Genomic DNA, 27,861 nt, shown 5'->3' with positions numbered 1-27,861 from the left:
AAGGACATCATGCTTGGGAGGGTGGAGGGACGGTGCAGGAGGGCAAGGCCCTCTATGAGGTGGATTGATTCAGTGACTGGGATAATTGGGATGAGAGTGTCAGAGACAGTGCAATTGGCACAGGACAGAGCAGAGTTTAGGGCTATTGTACATAGGGTCGCTATGAGTCGCAAGTGACTGGATGGCACATAACAACAACAACCTCTAGCTTCTTACTCTCTGTTATCTTTCTCTCACTTTCTTGATTGGAGGAAAAGCAAAAACATTGCATTATTTTATACTGCAATACAGCAACAATAGACAGGACTCGTCCAAAGTCTTAATAGCCGAATCACCTGGTGAGTACGGAAGTCTTCACCACAATGGGAAAGCTCCATCTACTGTTGCCATGGCTGCAATGCCAGTGAAAAAGAGACAGATGTCCTCATTATTGCAGGACATGTGTGGTGGACAGCGCCCTATTCCCAATATCCTTAGCTGCAGTGCTTATGGGGCAATTTTTTCCATAGTGTTTGCTTGGAGTAGGGCTGGTAAGATTAAAAAAGGTGGATTTTTCTTTTCTTTCTGTCTTTCCATTGTGTCAGTTGGTGCTGAAAATGATATGACTCTACATACTATGGACTACCAAGAAAACAAATAGGTCTGTCTTGGAGAGGCTGAAACCACGTTTCTCCTTGGAGGTAGGATTTTGAAGCTCCATTTCACATACTTTGGGCACATGTCCAGGAGAGACCAGTCCTTGAAGAAGGACATCATGCTCGGAAGAGTTGAAGGACAGTGTAGGAGAGGAAGAGCCTGTATGAGATGGATTGATACAGTAACTGTGGTAATGGGGGTAGGTGTGTTAGAGTCAATGAGACTGGCTCAGGACAGGGCAGAATTCAGAGTTGCTGTACATAGGGTGGCTATGGGTCACAGGTAACTCGATGGCACATAACCACAACACAGCAACCTCACTATACTCACACATATACATATATCTTAGTTGAAGAATCAGCCAACCAACAATAAAAGCAAAGCCACAGGAAATGCACTGCATTACTATGACTTGAGTCCTGAGGTCCAGAGCCATTCCAGCATATCTGCTCCACCTTTCAGCCTTCTGTCAATTGGTTTGCAAATTATGCATGTAATTTTTTTTTTGGTTGCTGTTGTATTTTGCAAAGAAAATAGCCTATATATCTTATCTGGAAACAGAAGCCTAAAATTATTTGAAGGTTAATATATCCCTAAACCTTTAATGCATATTTAACCCACATCTATAATGCTGTCCCTCTGTTGGCAAACTAATCACTTTGTGTTTCCAGAGACATTTGCTGAAAATAAGTTCCTTTTAAAGTAGCAAACTGACTTTTCCAACAATTTTAATCTTAACCATACAGTACTACATTTTATTTGTAAAAACAAAACATTATAGTTACTTAGCAAAAAGAACCCTAGCTTAAAAAGATACTCCAAGCAGCTAGATGTAGGCTTCAAATCCAAGATGGACTGAAAGTTTACATCTGAAAGTTTTTCCTTAGGGTTCAGCTTTACGTCCTTCATCTAGAACAGGACAATACATCATTTAGTTGCAAAGTCAAACAGATATCTACCCAAGGCTTACATCCTTAAACACAGTAAGTCCCCTAGATGACACATTATAGCAGTTCCTCAGTATCTGATGTAACCTGTATCTTCAAGGTACTGTTTTTTCCATTAGTTTTGATCCTTCCAAACACAGCATATCCAACTACTCAGACAACTTCAAGGAAAGAGAATTCAAATAAAAAATAAAACAAGTAAACATCTCAATGAACAAACAAACAAATAAAAATCCACCAATATAAGGGAGATTCTGTACAAGAGGAATTTCCAAAGTCTCAGGAAATGCTAAAGTCAGAATGTTAACTAGAATTCTTTCAACAATTCTAGATATTCTCTGATATGATTCAACTTGATGGACAAAACAGTGGTACATGCATGCATACAAAAGTGTTGGATTTTGAAAGGTACATAAAAATGTTTATGCAAAAAAATTTTTATTTCAAAAAAGAGACACTGGACTGGCTTCAAGAGTGTGAAGCAATGCAATGAATTACAATGACCTTCCATCCTGTGATTCAAGATGATCAGCCAATCAGTTTAAATGGGATTTTCATTAAGGGTTTGAAGATTTTTGGCTTCTTCTCTAGTGGTCAAGCGGGTGAAGGGTTGCTCCACCAACTCAAAGATAAGCAGTTCAAATCCACCACTCTGTGGGAGAAAGATGGGCAGTCTCCTACTGCATGGTTCACAGCCTCTGAAATCTCACTAGAGAGGCTCAGGTATAAGTCGGGTCCAAAATAACAAGCAGTGAGTTGAGTTTTTATGCTGAAGTGTTACTCATACTTGAGGCTGTCATTTTAGATATAGACATGGTTATGTTCCAATAGAATTTTATTTCTAAAGGTCAGTAGGCTGTTGAATTGTAAATGTGGTAGTTGTGTTGATGAATGTTTAATCATAATTCTAAAATAGTAGCAACAAGTGGGTTGGATTTGATCTGAAGCTGGTAGTTTGCTGATTCTCTGTCAATGTCAATAAAAATTGTAAAAATCAGAGTGACATAAAGGAAAAGGAACACCAAACAAGGTTAGTAAGGCTACATGCTGTCTGATGAAAGAAGCTGTTTTTTTTCCTGTTTTTTATTTTGCTTTGTTCCAACTTCTGCAAGTTTAACCAGTAGTAAGCCATACAGGTTTAGGTTCTCAACAAATAGAAGAATACTTTGTATTCTCACTGGCTGTTATCCTGATGTCTGAACTGCTAAAAATCTTGCTTCACATTTACTGAGTCCATAAATGAATTTGTAAGCCCTCTATGATATCTCTATTACGTATGGTACAAAATAGAACACTGGATAGGGAAAATAATAATCATTTATCACCATCTAGATGGAAAAGATATATCATAAATGTAATGAACAGGTCAGAGTATATCTAGCTTTTCTTCTCTGAAAACAAAAAAAAATATAAGCTTTGTACCCATATCTCTGATTATCTGAGCTTTCATATGCTTAGTATCCATACCATTCTACATTTTCGTATCATTACCATTAAACTGCTTATAATCCAAAGAAAGAAAATCACTTCTCATGAGCATTACTATGACTTAAGATATTGATAATGATTTTAAACATACTCTTTCCATAAGGTTTATATATTAGTGATCACTTTTCTTTAAGCTTGTTCATTCTTAGAGAGTAGGAGAAAATGTTATACATTTTTTTAATTTATTTATTTAAAAGAAGGCATCAATAAAGCCACATCCTCTTCCGCATCTGGCTATCACTGGTAACATGAGACTTTGCTGCAGAAACTGTAAAGGATTACATTGTTCTTGTAACTAGTTAACAGGGTAAGAAAGTCTTACTTTTCTAATGGTTAGGAATTATACTGGCAATCCAAAGGTGGTGGTGGTTGTCATTGTTAGGGGCTGTCAAGTGGACTACAACTCACAGCGATCCCGTGCTCTGAACTCTGCTCTATCCCATGTGATTTACTGCCTCTAAAACCCATTTCAGTGTCTGCCAAACCACTCGGAATCATTGCCAAGCCAAACTGACAAAGAAAATGAACTCTCTTCAGTAGGAAAGGCGTACTTTGCAGCAGTTGATGCTTTTCTTCTTTATAGTAACTTTCTAATGTTATATTTGGCCATTGTCATTCTATCACAAGGAGCTCTAATAGCCAGAAAGTTGCAGCAGAAAAAGGAACATTCAGTATGGAAAAACCAGGTTGACGCTGACTCCATTTGAATAGATAGTCAAGTCATTAAGTGCTTCATTTCCTCTTTTCTCTCAACTATTCCAGACATTCCCATAACCTGTACCTTTTGCTCTTGTCTGTCTGTCTCTCTCTCTCTCTCCTCTCTCTCTCTCTCTCTGTGTGTGTGTGTGTGTGTGTGTGTGTGTGTGTGAATTTAGATTAATTTTCCCAATAACAAGTGATAATCAATTTCTACTGATGAGGAAAAAAGAAAGCAACTTAAGAAATCGAAACCATGAATACAAGTTGACCTCACATTTCATCTTTTGACCTATTTAACTCATAGTTACGGCTGTCAAGTCAGTTCCAACTTATAGTGACCCCTCTTTCGGGTTCCAAAGCTATAAAGTAACACAAGGGGAAAAGACCCAACTTTCTTCCAAGGAGAAGCTGGTGGACCCGAATTGCCTACCTTTCGGTTGGTAGTACAACTCTCTTATCCTAATAACATCTTGTTATTAGGTGCCGCTGAGTTGACTATGACTCATAGTGACCCTATGGACAAAGGATAGACTCTGCCCTATCCTGTGCCACCCTATCATGTCTGATATACCTGAGCGCACTGTTACAGTCACTGTGTCAATCTATCTTACTGAGGATCTTGCTAGGGTTAACTAGTGGCAGGAAAAATGTAACCCCTTTAAAGTTGCTGCAATGTTTCCATGTTACCATGGAAGGCAGATAAAGATGAAGAAGTAATTTTACTGGTATTAAAAGCAATCCTGAATCTTATAGTCATTCTATCACTTAAAAATGCACCAAAATCCAAATTAAGCCCTAACACTACTTTTGAATGGAGAATCCACAGCCTTGAAATTAAGGCTCTTTATTGTCCTTTGTTATTTATTAGACCCTTGAAGCAAACCTTTCTGAGACTCAATATACCCTCTGAATGTTGAGAAGATCAACACCTGCGTCATAGAGCTACTCTGAATAATGCCTACCATACACTCACTCTCCATTCTCAATGTATCAGAAGAAAAGGAAAGATCTCTGTCCTTTTGTCTACCTAAAGGACTTAATGGGCCTTTAGACATTGACTGTTTGTTTTATCAGCTTTGTTCAAAACAACCAGACTTAACCTTGAGCCTAGAATAACATCAATGTAATGATTCTGAAAGCTTCAACTGTTTATAGAGAAAAAAGAAATTAGTGCTTCCCACAGATATATTCCTGAACTGATATGAGCTATTCACATCATAGACATTATACTTTAGGAGCCCTGGTGGTGTACTGTCCATGTGTCTGTGGATGCTAACTGAGAGTTTGGGAGTTAGAATCTAAAGTCATTACACAAGAGAAAGATGGGAGGTCTCCCCTCAAAGATACACAGCCTTGGAAACCAAGAGATGTTGTCATGAGAGGGAATCATCTCAAAAGCAATGCATCTCCTTTTGGGGTACCTTCTGGGCAGTCACCACTGGGCTGTCAGTGGAGATCTGCATACTTCTGTGATGTTGAACAGGTTTTAGCAGAATTTCCAAACTAGGAAGAATAGCTGGTGATTTACTCTGGAAAAAAATCAGTGTAAACCCTGTCAATCACACAGTTTCAATCCCTTACCAATTACACGGGATGGGAGAGAATTTTGTTCTGTTCTGCATGGAGTTGCAATGAGTCAGAGGTCAATTAATTAGTAGTTAACAACAATCACCACCAATGTACTTAATCAGTCAGAACAGTTATATACATTTTCTAGGATCGAAATATATATACTTGCACTGTCGCTGCACATATTGTTAAAGCTTAGTTTTATTACTTTAGAGACTCATATCCATGACTTTTTAAAGCTTTAATATCTAGAATAATAACAAAGTGAGGAGACATTTTATAGATTGGGAGAAAATACTTCGAAAACACATATACATGTCACTGTTGGTTTACAATGATAATCTGTGTCAGTAGCTTCTTTGTAAATTGTTTCTAACATACATTGAAACAACAGACAATGTTTTAACTATTATTGAAAAATAATGTTACAGATGTTCACCCACAAGTAAATTGTAAATCATAACTACACTCAGATTCCACTTCACTCAACTAGAATGGTTAAAAGGGAGGGGGGAGAGAAAGTAACAAATATTAGTAAGGCTCTGGACAAACTGAAAGCCTTAACCATTGCTGGCAGGAATGTAAAATGATATGGGTCCCATGGAAAACAATCTAGTGGTCCCTCAAGAAGTTAGATTTAGAATCATGATGTTATTTTTGGAGTTAGATGTCCCTGAGTCAGTTCCAGCTTAGAGAGGCTTTGTGTATAACAGAAAGGAAACATTGTTAGGACCTATGACATCTTCACAGTTGCCCCTATGTGTGAGGCCTCTGGGGCCTTCCATCTATTGCCTCCTTTAATGTTGACCTTCTACTTTACCAAACACGATGTTTTTCTCCCTTCTGTGATCCTTTGATGTGATCCCTTCTGATGAGGTTCAGGACAAGCTACATGAAATTTTGCCATCCTTGCTTCTAAAGAACATTCTACCTGTACTTTCTCCAAGAGAGACGTGTTCCTTCTGCTGACAGTTCATGGTATGTTCAACATTCTTAGTGGACACTACTACATCAGCAGCATCAACTCTTCAGTCTTCTTTTATCGCATGCACACAAGGAGACTAAGCTCTCTCAGGCCCTTGCTTCCAAGATGACAAAGAAACAACAATCGTGTCAAAAAGGCCAAGGCCACCCCAAAGACAAGGCAATTAAAAAGTTCATAATTCAAAATGCAGTAGAGGCAGCTTCCATCAGGGATATTTCAGAAGTGAGTGTCTTTGATGCATATATGCTTTCAAAGCTCTATGTGAAACTGCACTATTGTGTGACTTGTGCCATTCTCAGCAAGGTGCTGAGGAACCATTGTCGTGAAGCCCAGAAGGACAGAGCACCTCCACCCAGATTCAGACCTACAAGTGATACCCCATGACCTCCACCAAAGCCCATGTAAGGATTTAATTCCTTAAAGACTGAAGAAAAAAGCTGATCTGAAAATAAAATGAAAACGATATTAAAAAAAATAAAAGGAGAATGAAAATATATCTTTTGTGGTAGGCACACCTCAGTCACTAATGCAACGTCTTCCCCCCCCCTTTTTTTTTCATCTTCAAGAAGTCTTTTATGGAGATTTTCCTAATGCAACACATCATTTGATTTCTTCAGTGCTCTTGCAGGGCACTGACTGATGATGCAAGTAGCATGAAATCATTGACATTTATAATTCCTTTGTTTTCTATTTAGTGTTGGGTTTTTGCTTTGATTTTGTTTGTTTTATATTGTCAGTTGTGAGCATCTTCTGTCTGTAGGTTATTCATCCATTTATGGTAGATTGTTGGGCCTTTCCTCCTGGTTTGTCTTAGTCTGAAAATCTGCAAAGCAGCATACAAGTTTCCAGAGACAGACAAGTGGTGGCTGTGCAAGAAATGCATTGGCTGGAAATCAAACCCAGGTGTTCAGCACAGAAGGCAGGAATACCACTGTGGTGCGGTGAATTACTTGATATAGTCCTTCTGAGCCTTACACCCTAGCCTACCGTTACGGGTCAATCTTGGGATGGATTGTCTATTATGTCAGGAAGATGGGTTATGGTGTAATGTATCTTGATTAAAAAAGGTGTGACTCAAGTAATCACCCTTCATATTCTTCAAATACCCTTAAACAAATAACGAACAAGTAAAGTTACCCTCGATCAGATTATTAAGGTCTTTGAATCCATTTAGTCATTGAATATCATGCCAAAGGGACTTAAACTCTCTGGATAAAATGAATCTAAAATGAATGCCTACTTGATTAAGTTGCTCCTGTGAAAAGTATACTTTTTATTTTCCAGCATCCTTTCTGACATAATCCAGTTAAAACTGACCTTTCCAAATGAAAGCAAGTTATAGTTTAACTAAGTAGAAATCTAAAATTGAGACCAAACATCTTTGTCATAACTGTGCTATGTGACTATAGGGTAAGCAGAACTCTCAAGAGCGATATAGTATCTGCTCAGTTCAAAGAATTAGAGAATGATAGACAAGCTGATATAAAAACATTAAACTTGTTATATATTAATACAAGACCTTCATCCAACTGTTTAATTTAAACTGGATCTTATATTACATGCTGAGCCAAACAGGGTTTAATAAATTACTGACAAAAATAAGAACTGCTAATAAATTTTTCAGTACTCAGAAGAATCTAGTGGAACCAATATGTTTTTAACTACCTAATCACTGATCCAGAAACCAATCACTGAAACAAAATTATAAAACTAAGCAGAAAAAAATAAGATATTTAATTAAATTAAATCTGCAAAATAGGCTTAATAATTTAAAACATTTGCTTCCAATGTATATTTTCCTATTAATTTTCTCAAGTCAAAACATAAACTCATTATTGGCAAGTGGGAACCAAATAAGAGCTAATCCTTCAGTGGGTGTCTGAAGCTATAAATAGCAAGAGAGGAGAATGGCTTTCTTTTGCCTGTGGAATTCTTTGGGTTAGAATTCACTACACTACTTCGTATTGTTGCACTGAACTGGCTGATGGTCTAAACAAGAAACACCTTGTGAAAATCTCAGCAGTGCCGTGGTTAGGTGTTGGCACATAAACTGTAACTCATAAAGACCCTACAAACAACAGATCTAAACTGTGCACCATCCTCACAATCTGTCATGCTCAAGGCTATGTCGAACCATCTAGTTGAGGGGCTTCCTCTCTTTCTCTGACCATTCAATTTTTCTTGGAGAGATAATGTCTCTCTCCAAGGACTGGTTCCTCCTGAGACTATCCCCAAAGTAATTCAGATGAAGTTTCACCACCTTGTCTTTACAGAGCACTCTGGTTGTACTTCCCTGAAGATAGATGTTCTTTTAGCACCAACATGGCCTAGTGGTAAGAAGCTACACTGCAATCGTAAAGGCATGGAATACAAATCTGTCAGCTGCTCTACAGGAGAAAAAGGTATACTCTCTTTCTGTGCAATTTACTGCCTCTAAAAACCTGCCAGAGCTCAGCTATGCATAGGTTCCAACTTGATGGCACGACAATAAAATACTCTGCTTTAGCATCACAATTCAAAGGCATCACTTCTTCTGCAATCTTCTTTATTCACTGTGGAAGTTTCAGATGCATAGAAAGCAACTGAAAATACCATGTATTGATTGGATGCACTTTAGTCTTTCAAGTGACATTGCTGCTTTTTTAGACCTTTGGAGAGGTCCTTGATGTATTTCCCCAATGCAATACATTTTCTGATTTCTTGCCACTGGCACAATGAGTACTGATTGTGGATCTAAGTAAAATGAATCGCTGACAACTTCAATCCTTTATCCATCTATCTGGATGATGCCTATGGGTTCAATGGTGAGGATTTTTGTTTTCTTGATGTTTGAGGGGTAACCCATATTGGAAGCTGTAATGCCTGATCTTCTGCAGTAAACACTTCAAGTCTTATTCACTTTCTGCTTGCAGGGTTGTGGCATTTGTGTAACACTGGTTGTTGGTGAGCCTTCCTCCAATCCTGATGCAATAATCTTTCTTTATAAATTCTAGCATCTTGAATTGCTCAACATACAGACTGAACAAGGTTATATCCTGTTATGTATCGTTGTTCCATACATTTCTTGATTTTAAACTCTGCACTGTTCTCTTGTTCTCCTCTAGCAACTTCTTCTTCATCTATGTAGAGGTTTCACATGAGCAGAAATAAGTGTTCTGGGATTTCATATTCTTCTCAATGGTACCCTTATTTGTTATGATCCACAAAGTCAAATGCCTTCACATAATCAATAAAACATAAGTAAAGAATTTTCTGCTATTCTCTGCTTATAATCAATAGTCATCTGACACTGTTTGAAAGGGATATGTGATTAGGCATTTGTATGACAACAGTTCAGAATAAGAGATCATAGCAAAGTTGACTAGGGGACGGGAAAGGGAAGGGTAGGAAGGAAATTATGCAACAATGAATCAATGAATGAATGAATGAAGATTCAACTTTTCTGTAAACTTTTGTTAAATTCACAATACAAAAATTATGAAACAAATTCATCTGACATTAACAATGACTCTTATGCCACAGCCTCTTCTGAATGCAGCTTGAATTTCTGGCAGTTCCCTGTTGAAAATGTGCTAAGGTTTTTTAATAATCTCAAGCAAGACTTTACTTGCATTGTGACAGAAATGATATTGTTTGATTTTATTTTGAGTATGAGTATAAACAGTCAAAATTTTTCTTTTACATTTACTTTTAAGGGTTATTTACTAATATCCTACACTTTTCCCCCATACTTATTTTCTATGCTTTTTTTCCCAAGTCTAAGCTTCTTACACCGTCTTTTTACAGTAATATGTCACTTAATATAATGTTTATAGAAACTTTAATAGATATGAATGCTTTAAAATTTGTAACTAGACAAATTATTTATAGAAGTAGCACTTTTTAGAGTGGACAAACTAATCTATCTAGTTAAACCAGTGTTAATTTTTTTTTTTAAGTTGTTGCACCTAAAGATGCACTTAGATTAAAAATTCCACTATCAGAGAAAATATTTATTTCAAATATATGTCTTATTTTGATAGGAGAGGGTTGTTGTTGTTGGGTACCACTGAGTCAAAACCAACACACAGTGAGATTTCAGTAAGTTTTTTTTTACCCTGCAGTAAGTTTTCAGAGGCAGCAATTTCATGAGATGAGGCTGCTCCTCTTTCCCCCAAGGAGCAGCTGGTGCATTCGAACCATGTGCCTCTGGGTTAGCAGAGCAAGTAGGCCATCAGAGTCAAAAGGATGGGGGTACAGAAATTTTATTTCTATCCAGAGGGTAGGAAGACTAAATGTTTGAGCTATTTTACCTTAACAAATAATGCTATAGTCCCAGACTTTAAAGACTTTTTAATCTATAGGAAAAACAGATCAAGAATACATTAAAATACAGCTTTTTAAAAAAATGCATTTTCCCTATTAGAGTGTTCTCTGTTCTTTTCAATATTCATGATTAGTTTTTCTTTTGATGGAAAAATTAAAAAGCATTCAAGTAAGAATTTGTGAAACAGCAATGTTTATAGCTCCAGATAAAATATGCAAGTGAAATGGTAACTTTCGCTAATATGTAAAAGAACTAAGAAGCCTAATGATGATCAGATCATAGTTGAAACAGAACTTTTTCTTAAGTGTAAATTTAATGAATATTTGGAAATGGAAGATAAAGACCACAATTTTTTCCATTTGAAATGAGGATTTTAGTTCTGCACCACCAGCTGTTTATAGATCACTGAATGAGGATTTAGTAGATAGAAGATAATTACCTCTTCACCATAGGAAGTTAAATGTTTCCCATTCTGCAGACACCTCTAATGAATGGCCATGGGAGCATGAGACCAAAACAGTATGCCAAGATCGGTTTTTTAATGATCTCTTTAAAGGCTTGATTTTCTATTTTTTTTTCTTTTTTAAGTATAAGAAAACATGGATCTCAAAATGTACAAAAGCAAGTTACTGAACCTCATTTTGTTTTTTAAAAAAATGTACACCATCACTGGCAATAAGAAAGATGCAGATCAAAACCACAATGAGATACCATCTCACCCCAGTAGCAGTGGCAAAGTTTATCAGGGAAGCAAGCAATTAATGGTGGAGAGGATGTGGTGAGATAGAAACTCTCATACTTTGTTGGTGGGACTATAAAATGGTACAACCACTCAGGAAAGAAGTTTGAAGTTTCCTCAAAAAGCTGGACATAGAAACTCCGTATGACCCACTTATTTCACTACTAGGAATATACCGCAAGGAAATTAGAACTGAGACACAAACTAAGATTTGTACACCAATGTCCATAGCTGTATTATTCACCATCACAAGAACATGGAAACAGTCCAGATGTCCAACCACAACTGAATGGATTGAGAAACTGTTGTGCATTCACGCAATTAAACACTTGCATCCAGGAGCAATGATTTTGAAAATTACTACCTACTGTGGGAGAGACTGGAGAGCACTATGCTGAGTGAACTAACTCAGTTTCAGAAGGACAAATACTGCATAAGACCATTATTGTAAAAATAGGATAGGTAACTAATAACATTTCCATTTCCATTTTATTTGCTGTAAATCCTTTCACATAACTAAAACTGGAGATAAAATGAACTACATCATGTTCTATGAGTTCATGTACTTCTCTTTTCCAAAGGAACTCAGCTACAAACCTGAAAGTGTGGTAGTCTGCTCCTGGCATGATAACCTTAGAAACCCTGTGAGACATTTCTGCTTTGTGTTAGAGGATCCTCACAACTGGATAGTAACAGGTTTTCTTTTTCTATTGCTGTTTCCTAGCTATGGGCCACTGCTCACATAAAGCAAAAAACTCTTTTCCATTTTTGAAAAAAAACCTAGCTACCTTTTACCATTCAGGTCAAGTAATAGTCCTGCCATGAAACAACCTCTAATTTTCCTTTCTTTTTTTTTTTTAAAATAACTCTTTCATCCATGTCATCTCTCACATAAAATACAGCACTTTCTATTTAGGGCAGGCACTTTGTTTTTATTCCATCTTTGTATTCCACTCAAAACCTAAACAGATTATCTGTCCAAATAATGTATGAAATGGTGAGTTAAGATTTTTAAGGCAAAGTTGTTGTTGTTTGATGCCGTCGAGTCATAGACGACTCATAGCAACCCTATGAACGAACGGCCTGAGCACTAAGGCAAAGTTAGTAGATTAAAAAGGAATCATCTTCCTTCTTTTCACTCAAGTTCTTTCCTTAATCTAACCACCTTACCTGAAGATACGTTATTCTCCTCTGGACCAGCTCTGTCAGATCTTTGGCCTCTTTTTCCCGCCAATCACCTGCTCCATCTGTTTGACTGAGGTAGTACAGATCCGTCATAATAGACCTGAAAAGTCAAACAACATTGGAAGGCCCACTTATTTGCACTGCATCACAGGACCACCCAGGATTTTGAAAAGACAGCCAAATTATTTACAAAGATCAATGATCACACTGATACTACTATACCTCTTTTCTATCAAGAAGGTAAGATTTAAAAAATGGTCTCTACCATTCAATCCTCATAAATGCCCACCTCCACCCAGGCCAGTCAGTTGCATTTGTTTTTAAAACACAGATAAAACACAATAGAAATCAGGAAGTGGACACCCAGAGAAAACAAATAGGTGGATTAACAAAAGAACAAGAAAGAAGTTGATGAAAGTAATTGTATATAGTTTCTTTATTGATTCTAGTATTATTTCATGTCCCCTCTTAAGTTCTTCTTCATATTTAATTACTCTCTTTCAGAAAAGAGCAGAGGAAAATTTTGACACAACTCTTAAGCAACAGTTTAAAACAGGGGTCAGTAAACATTCTCTGTAAAGGGAATGATAATAAGTATTTTAGGCTTTGTGGGCTTCCAGCTGCCTTAGTAGCAAGAAAGGCATCACAGATAATATGCAAATGAATGAATGTGACTGTTTCCCGGTAAGCCTTTATTACAAAAATAGGCAGAGTCAGATTTGACCTAGGGGCCATAATTTAACAATCTCTCTTCTAAACTAATAAACTGATTGTTAAAATACTTTCTCACGCTGAATAAGAACAGTAATTTTAATTCTAACATGTTAGATTTCCTGCAGAGTAAACTAAAATCCCCAGTAAACTAGGAAGGGAAATTTAAGGCTGGCACAGATGGCTTTATTGATATTGAATTAAATAAAAGCTATGACTTGTGTTTACCAATGAAAACTTTTTTTAAAAAGTAAGATCTCTTCCACGATACAACAGCCTTCTCCTTCCCCCATGCTCAATCTGTTAGCAAATATATGCGTAATCCATATGGCATCTGAGCCACCATAATCTCTTACTTGCTCCAATAATCTCTGAATAGGCTTCTCTGCATCCACTCTTGCCCACCTCTACTATCTATTCGAAACTAGGAGCGTGATACTGTGAAAACATCAGATACATCATGCTGCTCCTAACAAATGAACTGTCTATTGATCTTACGCAGATTTAAAGTCAAAGTTACTTACTAATGTGACCCGCAAAACACTAACTGCCATCAAGTCTGTTGTGACTTATGCCAATCCTCCATCAGTTTTCTGAAGCAATAAACCTTAAAGGGACTATTCATTCTTCTCCCTGAGAGCCACTGGTGCATTTGGACCACTGGAGATATGCACACTTTTCATTAGCAACTCTGTGCTACATCACATCGGGTGGCTTGCTGTTAGGTACCATCGAGTGAGTCTAGTACGACTCACAGCCTCAACCTTGTCCTACCCTGTGCCATCATCATCATCTAGGACACACTTAAACCTCATGCTGCAGTCACCATGCTGACCCTCCATCTTTCCAAGCATGATGGCTGTTTCCAATGAATAACAGTCTCTCCTAGCCACGTGTTCAAGGTATGAGAGATGAAGCTTCACCATCTTTGCTTCAAAAGAGCATTCTGGCTGTACTTTTCCCAAGATATATCTGCTTGTCCTATTGCCAGGCTATGAGATAATCAGCACTCTTCTCCAACATCACAACTCAAAGATGCTGCCAATACAGTTGTTGCTGTTCTTATGTGCCATCGAGTTGCTTGCAACTCATAGTGACCCTACGTACAAGAGCCCTAAACACCGTTCTTTGCTGTGCCAACCTCACCATCTCAAACACACTCATTCCCACCACTCCACTTACAGAATCGAACCATCTCATCGAAGGTCTTCCTCTCCTGAGCCGCCCCTCCACTCTCCCAAACATGATGTCCCCCTCCAAGGACCAGTCCCTCCTTGCAACACGCCCAAAGTATGTCAGACAAAGCTTCAGAATCCTTGACTCCAAGGAGCATTCTGGCTTCACCGTCTCCAGGACAAACCTGTTTGTTCTCCTAGCAGTCCACGGTATATTCAATACTCTTCTCCAGCACCAGAGCTCAAAGGCATCAATTCTCTATCATCCCTCTTCATTGTCCAGCTCTCTGATGCATAGCACGTAACTGCAAAAACTATAGCCTGGATCAGGCACACCTTAATCTCCAGCCTGACATCATTGATCTTCAGTACTCTTGAGGAGTCCCTCACAGCTGACTTTCCCAATGTAATTCGTCTCCTGATTTCCTGGCTGCTGTTACCAAGAGTGTTGACTGTGGAACCAAGTAAATGAAAACTGCTATCTCTATCTCTTCATCATCCATACTGATGCTGCCAATTGGCCCAGTGGTGAGAATCTTTGTTTTCTTGATGTTGCGCTTCAATCCATATTGAAGACTTCAGTCTGTGACTTTCTGCATCAAGTGTTTCAGGTCCTCCTCAGTTTTAGCAAGCAGGGTTGTGTCATCTGCATAACGCAGGTTGTGGATGATTCTTCCACCAATCCTAATGCCACACTTCTCCTCATAGAGCCCAGCCTCCCAGATAATCTGTTCTGCATACAGGTTGAAAAGGTATGGAGACAGGACATGTCCCTGACACACACCCTTCCCAAGTTTGAACCATGCAGTGTTTCCTTGCTCTGTTCTGACGACTGCCTCTTGGTCCAAGTATAGGTTTCACATTAGCACAATCAAATGTTCTGGGATTGCCATTCTTCTCAGAGTCAGCCATAGCTTGTTGTGATCTAAAGTTCAAATCCACCAGCTGCTCCATTGGAGAAAGATGGATAATCTCAAGGATTCTGAGGCTCTCTCCATCTAACATACTTTGGACATGTCATAAGGAGAGAGCAGTCCTTGGTGAAGGACATTATGCTTGGGAGTGTGGAAGGACAGCACAGGAGGGGAAGGCCCTCTATGAGGTGGATTGATTCAGTGACTGGGGTAATCGGGATGGGAGTGTCAGAGACAGTGCGATTGGCACAGGACAGAGCAGTGTTTAGGGCTGTTGTACATAGGGTCGCTATGAGTCACAAGCAACTCGGCGGCACATAACAACAACAACAATGTGATTTACAACCCATGAAAACTCACAGGAGCGCCACCTATAGGTCAGTTCTGACTAAACAGTACACAACAACACAATCTGGTGGCTTAGTGAAAAGGAATTATCCTGCCAATCCAAAAGTAGTAGTAGCTGTTGTTGTTGTTGTTATGTGCTGTTGAGTCACCTGTGACTCATAACGACCCTATATACAACAGTTCTGAAGCCTGTCTTGTCCTGATCCAGCCTTACTGTCACTGACACACCTAAGCCGACTGCCCCAGTTACTGTATCAAACCATCTCATCTGGGGTCTTCCTCTCACTGTCCCTCCACACTGTCCCTCCCTTCCAAGCATGAGGTCCTCCTCCAAGGATGGTCCCTCTTGGCCACATGCCCAAAATATGTGAGATAGATCATCAAAATCCTAGCCTATAAGGAGAAACTTGGTTTCACCCTCTCCAAGACAGGCTTTTTGTTTTCTTGGCACCCCATCGTATGTTCAAAACTCTTCTCCAGCACCACAATTCAAAGGCATCAGTTCTTCTTCTGTCATCATTAGTCACTGTCAAGTTCTCTAATGTACAGCAAGTAATTGCAAAGATAATGGCCTGGATCAGGCACACCTTAGGATCTAGACTGATATTGTTGCTCCTTAATACTCTGGAGAGGTCCTTGACAGATTTTCCCAAGCAATTTGTAAACAAATTGAACAAATTCAAGCTGCAAGTTACAATACTTAAGGATGCTATGAGCAGAATATTGAATGATTCAGGACACATTAAAAGATGGAAGGGGCAGCAAAGGAGTCACTGTAGCAAAAAGAATTGGCTGACATAGAAGAATTTCAAGAAACAACATATGATCAAGAGGCATATGATGAAGGAGAAAGGGCAGGTTGCTCTGAAGGAGGTGGCAAAAAATAAGGTCCCAGAAATTGATGCAGTTCCAAAACATCAGCTGCTTCATGGGAGAAATATGGGTAATCACCTCCTGTACAATTCACTACCTCTGAAAACCCACAAGAGGTTTTCAGTCAGTTCAGATACGAAGTTATATAACAAAACTACCACAACCACCTCTACTCTACCCAGCATGATGTCCCTCTCCAAAGACCTGTCTCTCCTTACAACATGTCCAAAGTACAGTGCAGGAAGGGAAGACCCTCTGTGAGGTGGATTGATTCAGTGACTTGGGTAATCGGGATGGTTGTGTCAGAGGCAATGAGATCGGCACAGGATAGAGCACGGTTTAGGGCTGTTGTACATAGGGGCGCTATCAGTTGCAAACGACTCAACGGCACATAAAAACAACAACCACCACAACCACCAGGGCTCAAATTACGGTCCAGTATTATATTGGGGTGTTTGACTCCATCAGCTGCTCCACAACAGAAGATGGGAAAGTCTGCACCCTTTAAGATTCTGTGCATTTGAAATTGACTGAGGGTGACCATGAGTTGGAATTGACTCGATGGCAGTAGATTAGTAACTGCTTGATCTCATCTCTAATTATTGTCTAACTTGCATCTCTATTGCACTGGTCACATCATGCCAGGCATACTCATACTCTGTAGCCTTTATATTTGCACATCCCGCATATGAAATCCTCCTTTCGCAGGTATTTTCTAAAACGTCCTTCAAATCTTTGCTCAAATATCATCTATTCCATGTGGCTTTTCCAGATCTCACTTCAAAATCCATCACTACTCCACTACGACCATCACCTGGCTGTTTGTGCCTTTCTAGATATATTTTTTTATTACCTTATAATATACAAATATCACTTATTTATTTATTTAAGTCTCCTCTGACTATAATTTAAGTTCTATAAGAGTAGATTTTTTTTTATCTGCTTTTCTAACAGCACTTAGAACAGTGTAGTTCATGGAGAAAATATCTGCTAAATCTATTTGAATGGATAAATGAATGAAAGAATAGCAAAAGAAAAATCTTTGAGACTTTTCGATAAGGAGAAAATGATGGTATTTTTTACCTTTATTAAATCCAATTTGGTGGCAGACAAAGGCTAGGGAGTAACTGTTAACTAGACTGAGCACTGTGACCATCCCTACATTCCCCATTGTATGCCCTGTTCTTCGGTGAAGGCAATCTTAGAATGTGATATTTGTTTGGGAAAATTATAAGGTGGAAAATTGTTTCTATTTGTCAGAAAAGTGTGTGTGTGTGTGTGTGTGTAGAAAATATTTCATACATACACCTCCAGAAATGACCTAAAACTCCAGAAGTAACTGAAACCCCAAGCATTAGGTAGGTGTTCTATAAATTAGTAGTGACTGTAAATTATTAATTAAAATTATTGTATCTATAATGGAAAATTATTAGATAGTATATATTTATAATGTAGAATTATTGGATCTATAAATTAGTAGTAACCTCTAGCACTGACTAGGTTCTATAAATCTAAGAAATGGAATTACAGTATCAAATAATGAGAACAATAATGAACAGGCATTGAACTTTTCCTATTACCAGATACCTATGTCAGGTGCTGTACATCATTTCATTTACTCTCCACAACTACTTTACAATATCCAAATCACCAAACCTACTGCTTGAGAGTTGATTCCAACTTATCGAACCCTATAAGACAGAGCAGAATTGATCTACAGGTTTTCCAAATTTGTAATGATTTTCCCAGTTTCTTATTGTTATTTGGGTGAAAATTTAAAACTATAATCTTTATGGAAGCAAAATGCCACGTCTTTCTCCTATAGAGTAGCTGGTGAATTTGAACAACTGACCTTTAGGTTAGCAGGCAATCATTTTAGCCACTGTGCCACAATGGCTCCTCCTTATAAGGAACTTAAGAAGGAAAGGTTAAATAATTTGCTCAAGGTCACAAGAGGAAAGCAGAGTAGGAATTCACACTCAAGCACTGTGAGTCTAAAGCTCAGGTTTCTAATTTTTGATCTACCAGATATCACTGTAGGGAGAGTAGAGTATGAATTATCACAAATTCTGAGCCAGTTAAAAAATAAATTTGTGCATAAGGCACAAAATTATGTCTTAATTTTGCCTCTATGTATTACTGGTTTCATGGTCTACAATAATTATATGACATCTGAAGAAATGCTTAAAACCACTGGCAAGAAGATGCAAATCAAAACCACAATGAGATGCCATCTCACCCCAGAAGCAGTGGCAAAGTTTAGTAGGGCAGCAAGCAGTATATGCAAATCTAAGAGGCAACACTGTTCTAAATGAAGAGAGATTAAATGCATTTTTCTTGAGAACAGGAAGTAGGCAAGGATGCTACACTCCTATTCAGTATCAGACTGGAAGTCTTAGCAAAAGTAGGAAGGCAAGAGAAAAAAATAAGAGGCATCTAAATTGGCTGAGAAGAGGTAAAACTATCTCTACATGCAGAAAATATGATAGTATACTTTGAAAAGACTAAAGAGCCAGCAAGAAAACTGTTGGACATAGTGAACCAAAATACAATATTCTTTAAAAGCACCATGAAGAACAACGAAACCAAAAGTTGAAGCTGACAAAACAGTAGTTGGTTAAGAGTATAAATTTACTTATGAAACAGGAAGCAATAATTAGTACATGATAAAATTACGGTATTATATAAGAAAACAAATAACAAATCTTTATCACAGTGCCTGGCTAGTCCTTGGAGGCAAGGATTCTGAAGCTTCATCTCACATACTTTGGGCATGTTGCAAGGAGGGACCAGTCCTTGCAAAGGGACACTGTTTGGGAGGGTGGAAGAACAGTGCAAGAGAGGAAGACCCTTGATAAAATGGATTGACTCAGTGACTGGAATCATGGAGGAAGGTGTGTCAGAGATGGTAAGATTGGCTCAGAATAGAGCAGGGTTCACAGCTGTTGCACATAGGGTTGCTATGGGTCACAAGCAACTTGATAGCACAAAACAACAATAAATTATTCTTTTTAATGTCAAAAATAATTCATCAACTTGGAAACAACAACCAAGAGGATTTGCAGTGGGTAGGCAGAGAAAACCAAAATCTGGGATACTAGAACTTCATCTGGAGTCTCTTTCCAATGCAAAGTTTATTTTAGAGGGGGAAAGTTCTTACAAATGATGAAGACTTATGGCTTGGTTTTGAGTTCATAGAGAACGTGTGCTGCTAATCCAAATATCAAACCTCTTCAGTGGTTCAAATCTAATAGTGGCTCCTAAAAAGAAAAATGGTTGATTCCCTTTCATTTGACGTACAGCTTCACAAATTCAATGTAGAGTCAGCAACGCGATGGCAATGAGTTTGAGATTTTTGAGTAATAGACTCTAAATGATAACTGAGTAAGTGTAACCTTATATGAAAATGCCTCTACCAAGACAGAATATTGTAGCACCACTTAAAAATAAAACCTAAACTTCATGGTAGAAATAATCATATAAAATAAACATAATTTTCTCTAAAGAAATTTAAAATTGGAGAAAGAGGATGCATATTATAGTTTAAGACAAATCTCAATCAAATCATATCGCAAAAACTAAGATCTGCCTTCTTTCCTTCCTTTCATGCATGTGTGTGTGAAATAAAATACAATTAACAAAATATTTGAAGGTTCAAAAAGGTAATTTTTCCAGAATGGAAATATCAATTTATGGCTATCAAGAGGGTTTACCTTCCATGCCATCAGGATACAATAGCTAAACTCAGCGTAAAAACCATGCTGGCATGGGGCAGTGGAATCTGACCTCCATTAACTTCACGAGAAGAAAAGAGAAATCCCATCACTATCTCAGCATCAACAGTGCAAATATAATTCCAATAATGTTTTCTCCCCTGTCTCCATGCTCCAGATCCTATAAAGTCTAACACCAACTATCCCAACTACAATATTCATTACTTCTTTGCAACAGCCATGCAGAGCTCACAGACAACACTCACAATTAGGAGACTTATTGGGGAAGTAACAGACTACAATTCAAATTCAGGAACATTCAGAACAAAGTCCTTGGTCAGGAAAGACTCTTTACAGGCATATTCCCAGGCAGGTCCCTCTATGATCTCAGCCCTCCAGTGCAGCCTCTGCTTTGATCAGGCAAGTGTTACAAAGCTCTTTTGCTCTGCCAAAGCAAACTTCTTACTCTCTGGCATTTGATCTCTTGGTCTTCGCCTTGATTCTGCTCAAACGTTACAAAGCTCCTTTAACTTTCTACTCATTATGTTCCAGGAGCATCTTCATTCTTCTACTAAGTGCAGGTCCAAAAGTTCCTGGCTCTGACTCTGTGGGTAGGAAGCCCACTGTCTTACAACAATGTCTGTTTCTGCTGCCACAGACACCTTTCCTCGTGTCTCTCTGATGTCTTATAGTATCTCTTCAGTGTTACTGTTCCTTTAGTTCATGCAGCAATCTCAGGCCCTAATGACACTCTACAATTTCTGGTTCTTCTCTGTTTAAGCCTGGCAGGACAGTAAAACTGATCAAACCCTACACCAACATTCTATAAATCTTCTTTGCATGTTTATACCTAAAAGGACTTAAGAAAGAGTAAGTATGTCTTGGAGAAAGTGCACCCAGAGTGCTCCCAAGGCAAAGATGATAAAGCTTCATCTCACATACTTTGGGCACGTACGAGGAGAGGCTAGTCCTTGGAGAGGGACAATGGGCTTGGAAAGGTGGAGGGTCAGCAAAAGACAGGAAGACCTTTGCCCAAATGTCTGACACAGTGACTGCTGCAATGGGATCTAGTGTCTGATGCAGTGTGAGGACGGCACAAGAAAGGATAGGTTTCAGATCTGTTGTTCAAAGGATCGCTAAGAGTTGTACTCAACTGGACAGCACCTAACAACAACAACAACCTAAAAGGAATTCTTTACTTTATTTAGATATTAGGAAGATATTTAATCCTCATTTCATAGTTGCATGGTCTTACAGAGTCATGTAGTGAAAGTTACAATGACAATGCTAGAAAAAAACATATTGAATAATCTACGATGCTACAAACAGCAATTTTCATCAATCTCCTATAATCAAGAGTAAGAAAAAACCAAGATGGATGTCATAAGAAACTCTGAAGATTGCATTGGAGCATAGAGAAGCCAAAGCACAAGGAAGAATTCAAGATACTAAAGAGCTGAACAGAAGATTCCAAAAGGCAGCTCGGAATGACAAAGCAAAATATTACAATGAAATGTGCGAGGAGCTAGAGCCAGAAAATCAAAAGGGCCGAACTCGTTCAGCATTTCTTAAGCTCAAGGAACTGAAGAACAAATTCTAACCTAGACTTGCTATAATCAAGGATGCTTTAGGCAGAATATTAAATGATCCAGGAAGTATTAAAAGAAGATGGAAAGAATATACTGAGTCTTTGTATCAAAAGGAACTAGCAGACACAGAAGAATTTAATGAAACAACATATGAGCAAGAGCCTATGGTGATGAAGGAAGAAGTTCAAGCTGCTTTGAAGGAAATAGCAAAAAATAAGGCCCAAGGAATAGGTGATAAACCAATTGACATATTTCAGCTAACAGATGCTCCCCTGGATGTGCTCACCACGTTGTGCCAAGAAATCTGGAGAACAACCATTTGGCCAACTGACTGGAAGAGATCTATATTTGTTCCCATTCCAAAGAAGGGTGACCCAGCAGAGTGTGGAAACTACAGAACAATATCACTGATTTCACATGCAAGCAAGATTCTACTGAAGATTATCCAAAAATGACTGGAAAAGCACATCAACAGAGAACTGCCAGAAGTCCAGGCTAGGTTTAGAAGGGGTTGTGGTACTAGGGATATTGTAGCTCATGTTAGATGGATCTTAGCTGAAAGCAGGAAATACCAGAAGAATGTCTGTTTCATTGATTATGCAAAGGCATTTGATTGCGTGGACCATAACAAATTGTGCCTGACTCTGAGAAGAATGGGAATCCCAGAACATTTAATCGTGCTAATGCGAAACCTATACTTGGACCAAGCAGTCATCAGAACAGAGCAGGGTAACACCACATGGTTAAAAATTGGGAAGGGTGTACGCCAGGGATGTGTCCTATCTCCATACCTTTTCAACCTGTATGCAGAGAAGATTATCCGGGAGGCTGGGCTCTATAAGGAGAAGTGTGGCGTCAGGATTGGTGGAAGATCTATTAACAATTTGCGTTATGCAGATGTCACAACCCTGCTTGCTGAAACTGAGGAGGACCTCATGCACTTGCTGCGAAGGGTCAAGGACTGCAGCCTGAGGCTCAATGTCAAGAAGACAAAGATTCTCACCACTGGACCAATTGGTAGCATCAGGATGGATGGCGAAGAGATTGAGATTGTTCACAGCTTTAGTCGGCTCAGCTCCACGGCCAACACTCTTGGCACCAGCAGCCAAGAAATCAAAAACCATATTGCGATGGGAAACTCTGCTGTTAGGGACCTCTCTAAAGTACTCAAGAGCAACGGTGTCTCTCTGGAGACTAAGGTGCGCCTGATACAGGCCATGGTCTTTGCAATCACTTGTTAGGCATCAGAGAGTTGGACAATGAATGATTAGGGAAGATAGAAGGAGAATTGATGAGCTTTGAGCTGTGGTGCTGGAGAAGAGTATTAAATATACCATGGACTGCCAAGAAAACAAACAGATTCATCCTGGATAGTGTTAAACCAGGCTACTCCTTGGAGGCAAGGATTCTGGGGCTTCGTCTGACATACTTTGGACATGTTGTAAGGAGAGACAGGTCCTTGGAGAGGGACATCATGCTTGTTAGCGTGGAGGGACAGCACAGGAGGCGAAGACCCTCTGTGAGGTGGATTGATTCAATGACTGGAGTAATTGGATGGATGTGTCGGAGGCAATGCAACTGGCACAGGATAGAGCAGGGTTTAGGGCTGTTGTACATAGGGTCGCTATGAGTTGCAAACGACTCGACGGCACATAACAACAACAACCATCCATCTTATCTAAATTAATGCTCTTGCTTTGTTATATAATCTCCAACAATCTTTTTTGAAAGGCATCAAAATTCCATCAGAATTGTTATGTACAAGCATAATTTGCCTTTTAGGGAGCACGTATGAGTTCAGCCATAGCAGAGTGGCTTTATACGTTACCAATGAGATCATGAAGAGCAGGAAGGAGAGATGGAGTTGATGTTTTGCCCAATTATTTTTCAACAGCCAATTTAATTGAGAAAAGTTTATAAACTGTCGGAAAATTCTGCAGCCTGAAGTTTAATAACTGCAATAATATAAAAGCAGAAAGCAGCAACTCCAGTAACTGTTTCATAGACTGGTGTGTAGCAACTAAAGATGACAGCAGGAACCAAAGCAACATTTATTAACTTTATCTCTGGGTCAAATGAAAATAATGAGAAGACAAGAATTTATACAAGAATCTTTGAAGATGTGTCATATCCAAATCTATAGTGCTGTATCTGAAGCACTGACATTAGAGCACGACATGGAGGATCACCGATGAGCTGGTTCTGACTCAACAGCCCAAAAAAATAAATAACAACATAACTAAAAAAAAGGAGGATGGTGTGGATACTGTGAGATTCAGATCTGTTGCTCATAGGGTCACTTTAAATTGTAGTCAACTCAATGCCACCTAAGAATAATATTCACACTCATTAGGAAGTTGTGGTGGCCTAGCGGTAAGGAGCTCCACTACCAACCAAAAAGCATGTGGTTCAAATCTACCAGCTGTTCTAAAATATGGGAGAAAGATAAGCAATTCAATCTCTGAAGATAAGTAATTCATTCTCTGAAAACCCACTGGAGGATCAGGTATGAGTTGGCTCCAACTTGACAGCACATAACATTTGTCTACTACGTCATCAACTATTCTTGTTTGAAAAGCCTCTAAAATCATCAGAAGCCAGAGTATTGCAGACTGACTAGCATAATGTAAATGTGGTGGCAGGAGGGTACTGTTCTTCTGTACCATCTCGTTGATTCTGACAGAGAACAGCTGTCCCACAGGGTGTCCTAGGCTGAGATCTTTAAGAGTTCTTGTTGAACGTAAAGAGGACTTGAAACAGCTTGAAGCACTTGATGATGAAGATCAAAGACTACATCCTTCAGTATACATTATACCTCAACATAAAGAAAATAAACCCTCTCACAACTGGACCAATAAGCATGGAGGGAAAAAAAATAAAACAAAGTGTTCAAGAATTTCATTTTATTTGAATACATAATGCCCAAAGAAACAGCAGTCAAGAAATTAAATGGCATATTGTACTAGGAAAATCTGTTAAAAAGATCACTTTAAAATGTTAAGAAGATATCACTTTGGAGACTAAGGTGCTTTTAACCCATGCCATGTTCTTTTTCATGATCTTACATGAACTGATGCCTTTGAATGATAGTGTTAGTGAAGAATACTGAACACAGCAAGGACTGTTAGAAAAACGAACAGTTCTGTTTTAAAAGAAGTGCATGCTCATCTAGATGATAACATAATTATGATAAAAACAAAAGGGGGGAAATATGGGAAGCCAATACTAAATATCTGTAATAAACTGAATGCTATTTAAAAGAAAAAAAGAAAAGGGAAAAAAAGTGCTTTCTGAATCCAAAGAAAGAAAGAAGTGCAGTCACTTCTTTACACGTTGAGTAGTGTGAGACTTAATTCCTAATGTTCTTTAGATGTATTATCATGGAAAATCGGTCTCTAAAGAAGTAAAGGATCAAAGGAAAAGAGGAAAGACTGTGAATAAGACTGACTGATACAGTGGCTGCAATGATGGGCTCTAACAAACCAACAACTGTAAAAAGGGTGCAGAACTGGGTAGTGTTTGGTTCTGTTTTACACCAAGTCTCTAGGCATCAAAACCAACTTCACAGCACCTAACAATCACAACACTTACAGAAGTGGATTAGCAGGGAGTAGGCCCTATTAATTACTAAATTCAAGGTAATAAACTAATCAGGAAAATAGGATCTTCCTACAAGTCTTAGGTGAGCTGAATCCTAAATCCTACATTTATCTGGCTTCAACATTTTTAATGTCTCGTATTTAGAATAAGGAGCCCCACTGGTACAATGGGTAAGCATTCAGCTGCAAACTGAGAGGTCTCCTGTTGTAATTCACCAGCTGTTGTACAGAAGAAGTGACAGCCAACCTCCATAAAGAATTCAACTAAAAACCTATGGGCCTCTACTCCGACCTACAGAATCAATGAGACTACAAACATCACAGCAATATTAAGTGCTTAGCTTTATGGGGTAGAGAAATCCAGAGATCCTGTCAACAAAAAACTACAAAGTATCAAGGACAAAAGCCTAATTACAACACAAGAAGCAATGAACTCTTATGAAAGCTGTTCTCTTGGCAGGACAGAAAGAGATCAACAATTTCTAAGGACTGGAAATCGGCAAAGGTGCAGACTAAAGGGAGCATTAAGGATTTTTATTGGAAAATAGCCATTTTCTATATCATATTAATGATGGCTACAAAACTGATTATTTGCAAAAAATTTCAAGCATATATATAAAAAATTTTATTATTTTATTACGTGTAAATTATGCCACAATAAAATTACTTTAGAAATAGGGTCCGTGGAAAGAGGATCAGTGTTCCTAGAGAGATCAGTGTTCCTTAGGGTTCCTCTTTTCTTTATAGACAAACAGCACAATTTAACATATATTACATGGAACTCTGGTCTAGTGTTAAGGAGTTGCACTGCCAACCCAAAGGTAAGCAGTTTGAATCTACCAGCTGTTCCTTGGGAGAAAAATGGGCACTCTACTTCCATGTAATTTATAGCTTTTGAAAACCTGCTAGAGGGTCACCTATGAGTTGGTTCTGACTGAACGAAATATAACAGCATACAGCAATGGCAGAAATTAAAATACACTTAAAATTCAAATAACAAAAAGTTAACACTGATTTACAGGCTTTCAGAGGTCCATCTAATATACATGTCAAGTTAGATTCAGAAATAAATTCTTTAAGGGATTATTTTCATTAAATTCTCAAGGACAAGTATGCATTATTTAACATCCACAGTATAGTCTGAGAAGAAGGTTGTGAGAATAGCTATGTCCACAGTGTGTGGGTAGGGGAGGGGGGTGGAGAACTGGGGGGCAGGGGAGTGGTGGACCCTCTTGGTTATAATGCACTGGGGCTATTGTGTATGAGGTGGTCTGGACACTTTACATTGCAGATGCCTCCGGTGCTCTGCCTAGTCCCAGTCCCTTCTCAGGTAAGCCAGCTGTAGGCAAGGACTGTTTGAATATAAGAATTTACCCGCAGAGGGAACAGTATCAGCCAAGGGGACCCACATGTGCCTGAGGCCTGGCTATGGTAGCCAGTATGCACATATTTCCAGTGGTATCCTACAAGACCTTTACCAGGTAAACCATAGGAATTAGAAACACTGAGTTGAAGAAGCCAATGTGTACTGGGGCTGAGAATCTGGGCCTGGGTCTCAACATCACAAACTAGGTGACTAAGGTAGTGTAGAGCAGCAGGGCAGAAGTGGGGTTTCAACCTAAAGAAAAAAGTCTGCCTTTACAGGGGTGCCCCAGCACATATGATTACTCATCTGTGGTTATGATACTGTTCCAGTGAATTTTAAGCTACACGCAACTGTAATTAATTAAACATTCCATCAGAAGTCAGTAATCAAAATTCTTCTTTACCACTCAACCCATTCAAATCTTCAGATTTGCCTTTCCCTACACAATCATCATAAGCAAAGCACACAGCTTCTGTTAAAAGGAGCCCAGTGTCCATCTAGAATCAGCAGTGGGATAAAGGCAGAGAAGCATTAAGGAACAAATTAGTCAGCAGTATGGCCCACTATAAGCTGAAGGAAAAATTTCAGAGGGTGCCTACCAGGTGACCTAATAATTCAGTACTTCTTGAAATTTAAGCTAACATATATTTGTAGATTCATTAATGATAAAATTGTTTCAATAAACTTATAGGAGTTTAAAAAAAATTTTTTTTTAAATCAGGCATTATTTTTTATTTTATTTGTTGTTTTTTTGGGGGGGTTTAAAATATTGTATTATCCTTAAGATTATACACAGCAAAACAAACACCAATTCAATCACTTCTATATGTACATGTCAACAGTATGGATAGCATTCTCTGTATTGTCTCCCCAGTGACACGCATTCACTATCCTTGAGGTGTCTATCTAAAATCCTGCCATTTGCTCTTGTCACATTGATCCTGGGTTGATGGTTCTTTCCCCTGTTCTGTACTTTTTTTTTTAAAAAAATGCTGATTTATTCACTAAGTTTAAATACA

At 38.5% G+C, this 27,861-nt stretch overlaps 1 protein-coding gene across 2 annotated transcripts in view; it reads right to left on the bottom strand.

Annotated features, from left to right (window-relative positions):
- The window catches only part of FUT8 (fucosyltransferase 8 (alpha (1,6) fucosyltransferase)), a 253,505-nt gene that overhangs the window by 94,306 nt on the left and 131,338 nt on the right, over positions 1-27,861 (bottom strand). For both annotated transcript variants that reach the window (XM_006891810.1, XM_006891811.1), the window contains one exon: positions 12,540-12,654. In XM_006891810.1, the coding sequence (XP_006891872.1) occupies positions 12,540-12,654 (115 nt within the window). The remainder of the gene's footprint in view (positions 1-12,539; positions 12,655-27,861) is intronic.

Source organism: Elephantulus edwardii, unplaced genomic scaffold (genome assembly GCF_000299155.1).
Source record: "Elephantulus edwardii isolate Elephantulus edwardi_28Jun2011 unplaced genomic scaffold, EleEdw1.0 scaffold00104, whole genome shotgun sequence".
Taxonomy (NCBI): Eukaryota; Metazoa; Chordata; class Mammalia; order Macroscelidea; family Macroscelididae; genus Elephantulus; species Elephantulus edwardii.
Note: the sequence above shows the minus strand (reverse complement) of the source record. Positions and strands in the feature narration are given on the sequence as shown.